We start from the raw sequence: 14,458 nt of genomic DNA, 5'->3' as shown, positions 1-14,458 counted from the left end.
ATCTTTATTTTTGGTCTTAAGGCGAGGAGCATGGAGATAGCCCCAGTAGGAGAGGGAGGAGCATGGATGGAGCCCACCTCCAGGGGGAGGAGCTTAAGAAATTGAAACAAAGCAATTTTTTTATTTATCTTTTTTTTCCTTTTATTTCACATTATTAGTTTGATTTTATTGAGGCATCTTATTTATCATTAATTTAAGTGTGTTAGTCTTTTCTTGACACCAGTTTGAGTTGATCACTGTTTTAAGTTTTTTATTGAGGCACAAGTAAGTTTTGTTGATTGTTGTTGTTAAGTTGTTGTTAATTGATTTGATAGCTGTTTTGGTTGTTTGATTTGTTTTAGTTGATTGAGTTTTTGTTTGAGTTGAGTTTTAGGAGTTTTGACCCCTAAACCTTCAGTTTATAAACCGCCAATCTGGGAACCCATTCTGTAAAAATGCCTCCTTTTCTGAGACAGGAACTTGGTTTGGCTCCTCCCATTTCTTAGTCCACTTCCTACAACAACATACCACTACATGTTTAAGGCAGTGGTGCTGTCTTGGGAGATTAATGAACCCCTGATTGATCTCTTGAGCTACGCTGGCATGGCAATAGGCTGCAATAGGCTACTTAACACACCTATTAGAATTAAGATGGAGTGAAAAATGTTCTTCAGGAGCTTTGAACCCTAAACCTTCAGTTTACATGATTTATCTTGTGGAGTCAAAACTGAGACATTCAAAATACTAGTGCTGCAAAATTGGACAGAGCAATTATTCAGAGAGAGAGTAATGATTCCTCTTTCCCCTAAGACTGGCAATTGTGTGTGTATCCAATATCTTAAACTCTATACAGTATATTTCTTTGGCCAAGGTCCCCCGTGGGTCTATCCTTGACCTTGCCCCCTCCTTTTTCCCTCTACACCAAATTGCTTTGCTGAAAATAACACATCTACAAGCTCACAAAGCGTCTTGTTGTGAGGTGGTAGATCTGCTATTTGTGTTGAATGTTTCCCTTATATGAAATGTTCAGAATATAGGGATGCTAGGTTCATTCAGTTCATTCAGTTGGTGATAAAATCCCTATAAAGTGATTCCCCAATAAAGTAGGCTCTCAATCTTGAATGAAATTCACAACGGCATCACAAGATCAAGCAGGTCAATACAATGCATAAAAAGTGGGAGGGGGGGGGGGGGGGGGGTTACCACATTGTACTGAAATATTCTTACATAAAACACATGCCATTGTAGAAAGAACGCCCTGGCGTTCTGGAGTTTTGTTTTACAACTCACCTATTCAATCCTCTCTAAAACATTTTGGAAAGGTACAGGCTAGCAGTGGCTTAACACACATCAAACCAGTATCAATTAATATAGTAGGTGTGACATCCACCTGGATGAACTTCTTGATGGATGATGTGGACAGGTGTCAGACCTTTTCTCTGTTATCCCCCCCTCAACCCCCCTCCGCTCAGCGTATCACCTCTGCAGACCACAGCGGTTCAGGCGGTGAGCTTGCCTGTGATCGATGCAGCTCGGTCCCTCAGAGACCAGGACCTGAGCAGGGCTGTCAAGTCCCAGCACCCGTTGCTGAGGGGGCTGAATGGGACATGTGTCAGAAAAGGCCTCCGGGGGGAACAGGGCCCTAGTGCGGCTCACCTACCCGACAAAAGATTCAATCACCCTGTACCGCATATCTGCTCACCCACTCTCCCCCCAGCCCTAGGGAACCGCCGGAGTCAGCCGCCAACAATTACCCGGTGCAAATATCCCCTCACACCAACCAGTGTGATGGTCCTGGCCTGAGAGGCAAGGGCCATGATTGAGGTGTAAGTTGTTGTAATTATACATTTAGGACACACGCAGCCTTTTGAGGGCATGCGTAAAATTAATTTCTCAGACATGCAAGGTCAGCAACTGAAAGGACAGAGATTAGGAGTGCGGCTAAAGTACTGCACATACAGTATATACACATAACCTTCAGTTGTCTTTGTAGAAAGTATGTGTGTTGTCAATGACTCTCTCAACACTCATGGAAAAGATCCTTTAATTATATAGGTGAGAGTCTGTTTAATCTCATGAACCCTAACGTCCCCCTTTCTGGGCATGTCATGATATGCAAACATTTGGCGAAAATAGCAGATCTACTGTACAAGCCCACAATGTGTCGTATTGCGACGCGTTGTGAGCTTGTATTGTAGATGGCTATATTCCGCGAAGAGATTGGGTGTAGAGGAGAGGGCCAAGTACAGCCCCCTGGGGGATCCTAGATAAAGCATATGTGGTTACGTAAATTAATAAAGGAAACTTTACCTAATCTAAAGACTATCAAGAACTGGTCCATTTGTTTAAGGTTTATCATAATGTTCTTTCAAGTGGCTGTCATCTCTATGTGAACTTTGCAATGACCTTTATGATATTAACAATGACCACAGCTATCGTTAGAAAGCTATGTCAGACCAGTACTGTATGTACAGCTATTCCCACTGAGCCCTTTTACTGCAATCTCTTGTCACTGGATCTCACTCAACTCACAGTTGCCTGTTATCACCAACAGTGTGCTGCACACTGAAAGACTGACTCATATCAAATAATTCTGTTTGTATCGTCTACTCTACACAACATTACTCATAACACAATCATTTATTGATAGGATACTGTAAATTATTAATATTTTCATTACACATTCCATCTCCTGCTTCTCGAGATATGTGTTGTCCCCATCGCTTTGTCTGCTGAAGATGCATTGTAAGCAGTAGTAGTGTGAATATCAGGGGAATAGTGTTTTCTTGCTGCAATAACACAAGTGATATTGCCCCCTGCTAATTGGAGGCAACCAAGCTGAAATTCTTAATTAACTGTCTGGGCCTCAGTGAAGTTAATTAGAAAACACTCATACCTAAGCCAGAGCTTCTAGAACATCATGTGACACTTAGATCTTCTAACACACTTACACATAGACATGTGTGCATGAACATACACAAGCACTTGAGATAATGGTATGAATTAAAGGGTGTGTGCAACACCCTTTAATTCATACCATTATCTGTTCAAGAAAAAATGAACACTGTCTCTTTGTATTTTTGCTTTTCAGTTCCATATATGGCGCCCCGTGGTTGTAGTCATTGCCGTGTTCTCTACCCTGATGGATTGTTTTGAACACAGCCAATCAGTGGGAATGAGGAAATAAATGAACTGAGCAGCAGAAATCACACACTAGGGTTTACCATCTTGAATGCCAAGACATCTGGAGTTCTCCACTTGAAAGCAACATAGCTTAACACAATGAATCACACTAATATATCACAGCCACAGTGAGGATAAATTATACTATCCTTGTCTATACACATTATTTGATTTCTGGGCTTAATACCTTTTGTTAAAGACTCTGGCTCCATATATAATTATATATTTTAAAACACTGTAATATCTTAAAGCATGCAAATGTATGTTAACACGTGGGCTAATGAGCTAAAATTCATTGCTGAAACACAAACCCCTATAAAAAATGTTTTATTCCTGTCCAGAGGGTAACACCATAGGCGAACACACAGCATCACAAATGTAACATGTACTGGACATGGTGGGCGTCACAAAAATTATGTAACATGTCCATGGAGACCTGCCACACAGACAGTTATATAAATCCTGCTGTGTCGCTGTTGATGTCACGCTCTGACATCCCTCTGTGATATCACAAGCTCACGGAACGACGGAACTCGGCGTGCGTATCACAGAGGACCCAAAAGAGTGCAGTTCCCGGCATGAAGTCGGTCGGCTCTGCGTTTGTCCACCAATCCGACCGTTATGTGCTTACTGCATACGCTTACATTCCCAACATGAATTGTTCCCAACTTGCATCGGTCCTGACTTGTGTGGTCCCCGAGTAGGTGTAGTTGTTAAAAAAATAGCAAAAATACAAACAATGCGTTGTGTAGTGAGCTTGTAGATCTGATATTTTTTCTACTTTTACATGACATCCTAAAAAATAGGCCATTCATTTATGAAGAAACATTAGAAGAAATGAAATATGGAAATGCATGTTTTCTGCCCAACAGCGACGATGTTGGAATGCATGCTGTTTGTTTTGATGGCTACTCACTATTATTTGGATTGTCTCCAATGATGTGATGCCTGCCGCTCCAGTACCACAACAGCAGCGTTGCGTCCCTGGAACCAGAGACGATGTAGCAGTCTCCTCCAATGTAGGACTCTGACCTGGCCAGGCAGGTTACCACATCCCAGTGGCCGAAAACTATCTGAGTGAGTTTGCCTAGAGGCCAGAGCAGAACACACATGCACTCAATCAGTGGTTCACTGTTGATGATGATTGCCAACTGCGACCAACCCTGAAATGTTGAAACAACCAGTGTCTGTGTTTGCATTTCATTTCCACCTCATTTGGAAGTGTTTTGAAACTCTGGAAAGTAGGAAATTGGTTATTTTGAAGTTAAATCCTACAGTTTTATAGTATTGTTTTATGGTCATTCTGGTAATTAACTTTGGTGTACTACTTACAGTACTGCATTGGTTCAATGACCTAATCAAATCGTTACATCACCATTGTGGTGATATAAAATTTTAAGTTGAAGTCGAAATGTTTTTTTTTGTTTAGTAGTCAATTTCCCCAACATATACAGTATATAGTCCTCGTCACTGCCAACCCATACTGTTTGGTCTGGGAATGTTGTAGAAAACATGTCCCCTCTGATACATTTGGAGTTACCAGCCGCTTCTTTTCACCTGACAGTGAGAGGTTTCACCGGGAGGGCATAACGCTCACGGAGGAACACACTATCCCTCCCATTTCTGCTGGAGTCGCTACTGCAGTGACAGAGAACACCCTCCCCTGCTGGCTTCCCATGGCGAACACGGCCAATTACAGTATATTCGTTGGAGCGCCCCGGCCACATCGGAGGCACCGCGGACAAATCAAATCCCAGTCTCCACAGTGGTGGGCGGAAACTTTACCCATGCGCCACCCGGACACCCTTCAAAGGGTATTTAAAAGTATAGTCCATGGTAAATAAATGTACTGAAATCGTAAACATTGCGCGATGAAAGAGACCTGACAGGGAAAGGTAAAAGAAAAAAGGGATTACAAAATATGAATGACTTTCAATGATGATTCCAATGGTTAATATAGTCATCTATTACATCCAGTCTGCTAGGCATGTCATGAGAGAACAATTCCAAGCACAGTATTATTCTCTTCGTAAGACTCAGCCCTCCACACATCAGTGAACACCTCTATAGAAAATAGTGTTTACGGTGTAACCTACCTGTCTCCGAGGAGTACACACGGAAGCTCTTGTCCCAGAAGCCACACACCAGGATGTAGTGGTTGTCAGCTGTCACCACAAAACAGTGCGTGGTGATCTGGATGCTCTGGTCCACTAGGTCTGTGATCTGACGCTTGTTGCTTCCAGAATTGTTAGCTGCATAAAGCAGACACATGCCATATTACTATACAGAGATGTTACGGGTACTGTCGACGTTTTCCGATTAAGAGGTCAATGAAAGTGTAAATCTGATCACTGTGACAGACGTGTAATTCATTGCTGGGATGGATCACTGATTCTTGTCACACAGTGTGCATTTTCATACAATGTGTTTTGTGAGTCGCAAGTCATGCATGTGTTTGTGTACGAGGCAGGCCTTCGGGTATCCCTTCCTTACCTATCAGAGAGTCCATCTCTATGGGCAGGTGATGGGCCTGCTCCAGGGAGTAGCCGGGTGCTCCTCTGAGACCTGGAATCAGATAGACATGCAATGAGACAATGGATCACTGAGGTTAGTTGATCTGCAGACACGGGCACTCAGGCATACATGTGCATGCACGTATGCGCACGCACGCACGCACGCACGCACGCACACACACACACACACACACACACACACACACACACACACACACACACACACACACACACACACACACACACACACACACACACACACACACACACACACACACACACACACACACACACACACACACACACACACACACACACACACACACACACACACACACACACACACACCTGCTCCTGTGTTCAGAACCCTGGCTGATCTCATGCAGCTGATGGAGATTCTGGAGGTCCAACAGACTATGTCCCCCTGAGAGAACCTATGTGGCCTTTCTTGAATTGGAGCAACATGCTTGGAAATATGGAGGCCTTATTATCGTCATTATTCTGGAAGCCAGACCACATTTTCTTCCTTTGCAACAGGATGGCAGTGGTGCTGCAGCTGTATTCATTAGTGTCTGAATGGTAAGCCTGGCCACGGCAGGTCAGACTCTTTGGTCCTGTGCTCCATGCGTTTCAACGGTGACAGATGGGGAAGTGTGAGGGGATTGTGGTGCAGTTGCGGCCTAATTTCCCAGTAACCATTGTGCTGGCCTTCTGACCTTGAGGTGAGGCTGGTTCTCGGGGAGGGGCTCTGTGGCTAATGTTGTTCACACATGCCTGGGAGAGCGCACATGTGGAAGCACTCATTGGTCAACTTTACCTGCGAGTCTGACTCTCGCACAGAGCCGGCACGGCACACTGCGGCTGCTAGCTAGAGCGCCGTGCAGGCTGTGATGAAGTGATTTCACAGCACCGCTGCTGTGGTAGGTAGCACATGTGGTGTTGCACGTCATTGCTTTTATGAGTGTTTGCGCGCGTGTGGATGTGTGTAGAAATATACAGTATGCGTTTGCACGCAAGCACATACAAACACTACAGGTATACGTGCCAGATGACATCCGCTACTCGTGTGTGTGTGTGTGTGTGTGTGTGTGTGTGTGTGTGTGTGTGTGTGTGTGTGTGTGTGTGAGTGTGTGGGGGGGTTCTAGCACTTCACCCAACTCACCGACGGTGTTGTGCCACCGGTTGACAGCGAAGAGGCGGCTGCAGGTGACTGTGACCACGGCCGGCACGTTGAGGTGGGGCAGGGTGTTGGCCGCCACATGGGTGACCGGAGAGTTGGACGGGAACTTCAGCACCATGATGACATCCTGCTGCATCTGGTCCTTGAACATGAGTGGACTCTGTGGAAGGAAACACTGTTGAGTAGAAGAGAGGAAGGAGGGGAAAAAAAGAGAGAGGGAAGGGCGAAGAGCAACGGAGAAGGATGGTGGAGAAGGTAGATGAGAGTACAGCATGAGAGGAAGAGGAGGGTGGAGGGATGGAGGGAGGGAAGGAAGGGGCAGGAAATGGGGGGGGGGTGGAGAAGGAACGACGCGGGAAGATGGAGAGAAGGAGGGAGAATGAATGGAGAGAGGCAATTAGTGTGGAGGTTGGAGGTAAAACTAGGTACAGACACAGAGGACAGCTGCATGCACAGGGATGGAGGAGGGGAGGGGGCGAGAGAAGGGAGAGAGCGAGAGGACTTTGGCTTCTGCCCACCCCTCCAAACGGTGCAGTAAAACAGAGGACTGATCAGACAGGGGGGAGGCATATGGAAAAACGGGATGGAGCAGGCCATAAATATGAGATGATATATATATATATACAGTATATGATATATATACATGTATCTCAGAAATGTTCTGTTTTTGTCTACAGAGAAAGAACATAGAAGAGAGAGGGACACACATTAAATTTTCTCTTTTGTCGTTTTTCCAACAACGATAAATTTCAATCAGCTCCTCCCAAAGCTGGGCTAAGCTGGACATGTGTAGATCAGTGGTCTGCAGCATAGTGGAGGTACTGTAGCTTACTGTGGCAACTGACAATAAGCGAGCCCTTAGCCCTTAGCTCTGATCCCACTGTGTAAATTTCCTCCTCACTGACTGCCTGCACTGTATTGCAGCCTTGCAACTAAAAGGTCTCCCAAGGGACACGTTCTTGCAAAGTTTCTTACCGGGAAAGTCAGTCAGAGAGAGAGAGAGACAGAGAGAGAGAGATGTGAGGGGATGGGGATAATGAGGGCTAGGCTGGCCTCTTACATGGATTAGACAGGGAAGAGTAGTTTACAGCTGTGGAAGGAAGATATTGGGCCAGCAGAGAGCACTCTTCCCTCTACACTACACCATTATACATTAACAAGTATAGGAATGATGAGGACAGCTGCTACACATGAAGTTGTTGCACTGTGACCTCGACGTGGTGCATGAAAACGGCGAAACATCGCCTTTCTTTTGCTAACCGATACAAATGCGAAAGCAGATTGAAGGAAAACGCAGACGAAACTCATCGCTCTTAACGGTGCGCTCAAACGTACACATCTGCATGCATGCACTCATCAGTGCCTGTGCGTGCACTCTCACGCCCTCCCTCACACCCTCCCTCATGCCCTCCCTCACGCCCTCCTCACGCCCTCCCTCACGTCCCTCCCTCACACCGCAGAGATAGTGCAGTGAATTTTCCCAGCATGCCCGTTGCTCTCACCAGGTGCATGGCGGAGCTGCGAGGAGGATGTGGCTCAATAAGCAACTGAGATGGCGTCTGTCCAAGGCTCTGGATCTGCGCCTCTGTGGCCTGCGGGGGGAGAGAGAGAGGAGAGAGAGAGAGAGAGAGAGAGAGAGAGAGAGAGAGAGAGAGAGAGAGAGAGAGAGAGAGAGAGAGGAGCGGCTGTCACAATCAATATGCATCAAAGTGATGGGTCAATGCGTTACTTGACAATGCAAGCAAATCCTAACTCAGCCGTGCCTCTGAGGAGGAGATGGGGGGGATGGGGGGTAAAGGGAAAGAGGTGCAGTCCCAATCCGCCTGGGTGCTCCCCTTCCCCCCTCAGCCTGCAGAGTCATCCAAGTGTTAGTATGGAAGAGACAAGCCTTTTCCTATTAACATGCTTCAGTTAACCATTCCCATTTCCAGGCGCAGGGGCCCCCGCTGCACAAACGTTAACCTGGAGTGACATCCAGCTAGGACTGCGGCAGGCCGGCCTGCTCTTAGATGTTATTGTGACTGAAACAAAGGGAGAGAGCACATGCAAGCGCTAACACATACACACAAACATGTAGGCACGCGTGTATATGAACAGAGGGCACATACTCAGAAACAGAGGCAAAACATATATATACGGTATATACAAACAGCGAAAAGGCCAACATTTGTGAGGAAGTGAGGGTATCGTGATGAACCATTATTCCTGACAGATAAGAATAGTCTTAAGTTAGTCTGGCCTTCCTGGTGACTGCGAAGGGAAACAGCAGGTATCATACAGTAAAACTAAAATAAACAAAACCAAATTAATTTGACTTTTACTGTTTCTACTTATTGGGAAAGGTCTGCCATTTGTGCATATGCAAGTGTGTCCCCTTTGCCTCCAGTAAAGAGGGGAGGGGGGGGGCTGTTGAGCTTGACTGAGACTGGATACTCCACAGTGGAGTGATTGATGTGACTCGAGCCACTTCCACCATCAGAGGGGAGCTTGTAGACGTCTGTCAATGCCACTGTGCACAATGGAACATACATCCCTCAGCCTCTAGGCCGCCTGCCCGCCCTCCTGACTGGCTGGCTGGCTCTCATTTTCCCCTGCCTGTACACACCACTCACAATCAACAGCCTCCATTGGGCATCACATGCCACAGTGGAAGAAGTGTGCTCTAGAACTTCTGAGGTGATGCTGAATTAGTACAGGCCACCTGCAAGCCAAGCAGGCCCCCCAACACTTCCTGGTCACTTCCTATCGTGAGCGGCACCAAAAGAAAAAAGGGGAACGTGTCCTTGAGTGAGCACCGTGGAACCGCCAGTGGAGGTTCCACGTGAGCTGGCAAGCACATTTGGCAACCATTAAGTGTCAGTCAGCGTTTCTTTACAACACAGCCTGTCAAGTAATAAGCGACTGACATTATGGCTATTTAAGGTTAGGCTTTGGGAGTAAAGGTCATAACGTCTGTTCAAATAAAGAAATTTGATACAAAGATCAGAAAGGCTTGCGAGGGCCATGTGGAAAACATCACCATAATATCCTTCTAACCATTCTATTCCAGAAAACTTGCAGTGGAATATACTAGTGGGGTAACCCTTAGCAAAAAAGAGTATACTTCAAGTTCATTTTATCAAGTATACTTAAGTATAAGTATATGTATAGTAAGTATACTAATACAAATGTACTTGTAGTACACTAGAGAGTATACTTTTTTTGGCTAAATTGGAACATGTTTAGTTTACAAAAGTATACTTTCAAGTATACCACAAGTACACTCATCTATATACTGCTAGTGTACTTGTTATATACTTCTAGACCACTTTGTGGTTCATTGGAGTATACTTTAAAGTATATTCTCAGTAAACTATTAGTTTACTTGTAGTTATACTTTAAGTATACTGGAGAGTATACTTTTTTGGCTAAATTGGAACATGTTTAGTTTACAAAAGTATACTTTAAGGTCATATTGTAGTTTACAGAAGTATACTTTCAAGTATACCACAAGTACACTCATCTATATACTGCTAGTGTACTAGTTATATACTTCTAGCCCACTTTGGGGATCATTGGAGTACACTTTAAAGTATATCCTCAGTAAACTACTAGCTTACTTGTAGTTATACTTTAAGTATACTATTTATGTACTTGTAAGTACACTCATCTATATACTGCAAGTGTGCTAGTTATATACTTCTAGCCCACTTTGTGGTTCATTGAAGTACACTTTAAAGTATATCCTCAGTAAACTACTAGTTTACTTGTAGTTATACTTTAGGTATACTATTTATATACTTGTAAGTACACTCATCTATATACTGCAAGTGTACTAGTTATATACTTCTAGCCCCCTTTGTGGTTCATTGAAGTACACTTTTAAGTGTATCCGCAGCAAACTACTAGTTTACTTGTAGTTATACTTAAGTATACTATTCATATACTTGTAAGTACACTCATATATATACACTGCTAGTGTACTTGTTATATACTTCTAGCCCACTTTGTGGTTCATTGAAGTACACTTTTAAGTGTATCCGCAGTAAACTACTAGTTTACTTTACTAGTTATACTTAGCTATACTATTTATATACTTGTGTCATGTACTAGGGAACACATGGCAAAACAAGGGAGTCCACAAACAAGTCAAACGTTTAAACTATATTTATCGTTCTAAATTAAATAAAGAATTGCAATAATTAAAACATACTGGTATGAGGTGTGTAACGACGGGTCGCCGTTACTAGACCTAATTCACATTCAAACACAGCTCTGCATAGGTATTGTATAGGTAGAGAAAGACACATATGGTAACAAATGCATTTATTGAAGTTATGGGGGGTGGGGGCAGTGTGTTTCACTCTGAAGGTGCGGGAGGTGCTGATGTCATCACACACCTATGAAGGAACAGAAAGGCCACATTAGTAGGACTCCACAGTAGTAGCATACTTTGAATTTACAAGTATAATGGGAATGTGAATCTCTGATGTCTAAACTTACCTCTGACTGTCCCCCGCCTTCCCAGTGTGGAGTTCGGGCCAAAGAGTTCCCTCCGGCAACACGCACCCTATTTATTAGTTCCGGGAGGGTGATACCAAGTGGGAAGTAGAGAGAGGGGAGATTGGCATCGACTGTAATTAATTGAACCATGTATATGGGGTGGGTATATTTAGTAGGCTCAGTGGTAATTGTAAATATGTATTGAGGGTGCATATATAGTGGTCTAGTGTTTTAAGTAAAATTGTATTGTGTGTTTATAGGTGTGGGAATATTTTGGAGGTACCTGGGGAATGGTAGGAGCTAGCCAGGTAATAGGGACCCACCTATAAAAGGCAGTCAGTCTGTGTATGTGAGAGGAGCTGACAGGTTGTGCCCAATACGGTACGGCCTGCCCCACTCTGCCCTAATCACTCAAGCTGCCGGCTAGCCAACAGTGGAGGCAGAGGGGCAGGGCCGTCACACTTGTAATTACACTCATCTATATCACTCACACTGCCCCCACCCCCCATAACTTCAATAAATGCATTTGTTACCATATGTGTCTTTCGCTACCTATACAATACCTATGCAGAGCTGTGTTTGAATGTGAATTAGGTCTAGTAACGGCGACCCGTCGTTACACACCTCATACCAGTATTTTTTAATTATTGCAATTCTTTATTTAATTTAGAACGATAAATATAGTTTAAACGTTTGACTTGTTTGTGGACTCCCTTGTTTTGCCATGTGTTCCCTAGTACATGACACAAGTATATAAATAGTATACCTAAGTATAACTAGTAAAGTAAACTAGTAGTTTACTGCGGATACACTTAAAAGTGTACTAGTAGTTTACTGCGGATACACTTAAAAGTGTACTTCAATGAACCACAAAGTGGGCTAGAAGTATATAACTAGTACACTAGCAGTATATAGATGAGTGTACTTACAAGTATATAAATAGTATACTTAAGTATAACTACAAGTAAACTAGTAGTTTGCTGCGGATACACTTAAAAGTGTACTTCAATGAACCACAAAGTGGGCTAAAAGTATATAACTAGTACACTTGCAGTATATAGATGAGTGTACTTACAAGTATATAAATAGTATACCTAAAGTATAACTACAAGTAAACTAGTAGTTTACTGAGAATATACTTTAAAGTATACTCCAATGAACCACAAAGTGGTCTAGAAGTATATAACAAGTACACTAGCAGTATATATATGAGTGTACTTACAAGTATATGAATAGTATACTTAAGTATAACTAAAAGTGAACTAGTAGTTTGCTGCGGATACACTTAAAAGTGTACTTCAATGAACCACAAAGTGGGCTAGAAGTATATAACTAGTACACTAGCAGTATATATATGAGTGTACTTACAAGTATATGAATAGTATACTTAAGTATAACTAAAAGTGAACTAGTAGTTTGCTGCGGATACACTTAAAAGTGTACTTCAATGAACCACAAAGTGGGCTAGAAGTATATAACTAGTACACTAGCAGTATATAGATGAGTGTACTTCATTGAAGTACACTTTTAAGTATATCCTCAGTAAACTACTAGTTTACTTGTAGTTATACTTAAGTATACTAGTCTCAGGAAGTATAAGTATAAGCCTTAGACTTTTCTTTATACTTTTCAGTATACAACAAGTATACTAGTCTCAGGATGTTTAAGTATAAGCCTTAGACTTTTCTTTATACTTTTCAGTATACGACAAGTATAATCCTTAGACTTTTCTTTATACTTTTCAGTATACGACAAGTACACTTAAGTATACTAGGCTCAGGATATTTAAGTATAAGCCTTAGACTTTTCTTTATACTTTTCAGTATACGACAAGTATAAGCCTTAGACTTTTCTCTATACTTTTCAGTATACGACAAGTATACTTAAGTATACTAGTCTCAGGATGTTTAAGTATAAGCCTTAGACTTTTCTTTATACTTTTCAGTATACGACAAGTATAAGCCTTAGACTTTTCTCTATACTTTTCAGTATACGACAAGTATAAGCATTAGACTTTTCTCTATACTTTTCAGTATACGACAAGTATACTTAAGTATACTAGTCTCAGGATGTTTAAGTATAAGCCTTAGACTTTTCTTTATACTTTTCAGTATACGACAAGTATAAGCCTTAGACCTTTCTATATACTTTTCAGTATACAACAAGTATACTAGTCTCAGGATGTTTAAGTATAAGCCTTAGACTTTTCTTTATACTTTTCAGTATACGACAAGTATAAGCCTTAGACTTTTCTCTATACTTTTCAGTATACAACAAGTATACTAGTCTCAGGATGTTTAAGTATAAGCCTTAGACTTTTCTTTATACTTTTCAGTATAAGACAAGTATACTTAAGTATACTAGTGTCAGGAAGTATAAATATAAGCCTTAGACTTTTCTTTATACTTATCAGTATACGACATGTATACTAGTCTCAGGAACTATAAGTATAAGCCTTAGACTTCTCTTTATACTTTTCAGTATAAGACAAGTATACTTAAGTATACTAGTCTCAGGAAGTATAAGTATAAGTCTCTAATTAGTATACTTAGACTTGTCTTTACACTTTTCAGTATAAGCCAAGTATACTTAAGTATACTAGTTTTAAGTATATATATCTGTCGAGTATATAAAAGTAAACGTAAAGTATACTGTCTCATTTTTAGTATAAAAGAAGTATACTTATAGTACACTTTAATAAACTGCTTTTTGCTAAGGGAATCTCAGAAAACCTTGACTCCAAACAATTATTTACACTGGGAACGTGAGACAGGTGTTTTTTAGCAGCATGTGTGTGAGTGGGTGAAGGGTGGTGGTGATGGTGGGGGCTTGTCATTGTTGAAGGTTAACTCAAGAGCATGATCTACCGACATGATCAAAACATGTCAATACCTCTCATGTGCTTCAACACTAATCCTCTTGGAGGTATGTCAGAAACGTATCTCTATCTCACACCGAGATCTAGGAACACTTAACAGGTAGTTCATTAGTTTAAGTCACTTCAGGCTTTGCTTTTTGGCTGATAAGTGACACTTATTGCCAAAGCCATCTGTTTGATCTCCCTCCCAGCAACAACTGGCTTGCTTGGGTGAACACCAAACATCCATCACAACACACCGTG

The 14,458-nt window shown here is 42.4% G+C and overlaps 1 protein-coding gene across 5 annotated transcripts in view; it reads right to left on the bottom strand.

Annotated features, from left to right (window-relative positions):
• The window catches only part of LOC311049825 (neurobeachin-like), a 302,517-nt gene that overhangs the window by 8,954 nt on the left and 279,105 nt on the right, over nt 1–14,458 (bottom strand). For all 5 annotated transcript variants that reach the window (XM_084063694.1, XM_084063693.1, XM_084063690.1 and 2 more), the window contains 5 exons: nt 8,358–8,447; nt 6,838–7,030; nt 5,656–5,727; nt 5,259–5,414; nt 4,079–4,249 (listed from right to left, as the gene is read on the bottom strand). In XM_084063694.1, the coding sequence (XP_083919820.1) occupies nt 4,079–4,249; nt 5,259–5,414; nt 5,656–5,727; nt 6,838–7,030; nt 8,358–8,447 (682 nt within the window). The remainder of the gene's footprint in view (nt 1–4,078; nt 4,250–5,258; nt 5,415–5,655; nt 5,728–6,837; nt 7,031–8,357; nt 8,448–14,458) is intronic.

The sequence above is a fragment of the Gymnoscopelus microlampas genome (assembly GCF_963454915.1).
Source record: "Gymnoscopelus microlampas genome assembly, chromosome: 8".
NCBI lineage: Eukaryota > Metazoa > Chordata > Actinopteri > Myctophiformes > Myctophidae > Gymnoscopelus > Gymnoscopelus microlampas.
The sequence above is the reverse complement of the archived record's forward strand: the minus strand, read 5'-3'. Positions and strand labels throughout refer to the sequence as shown.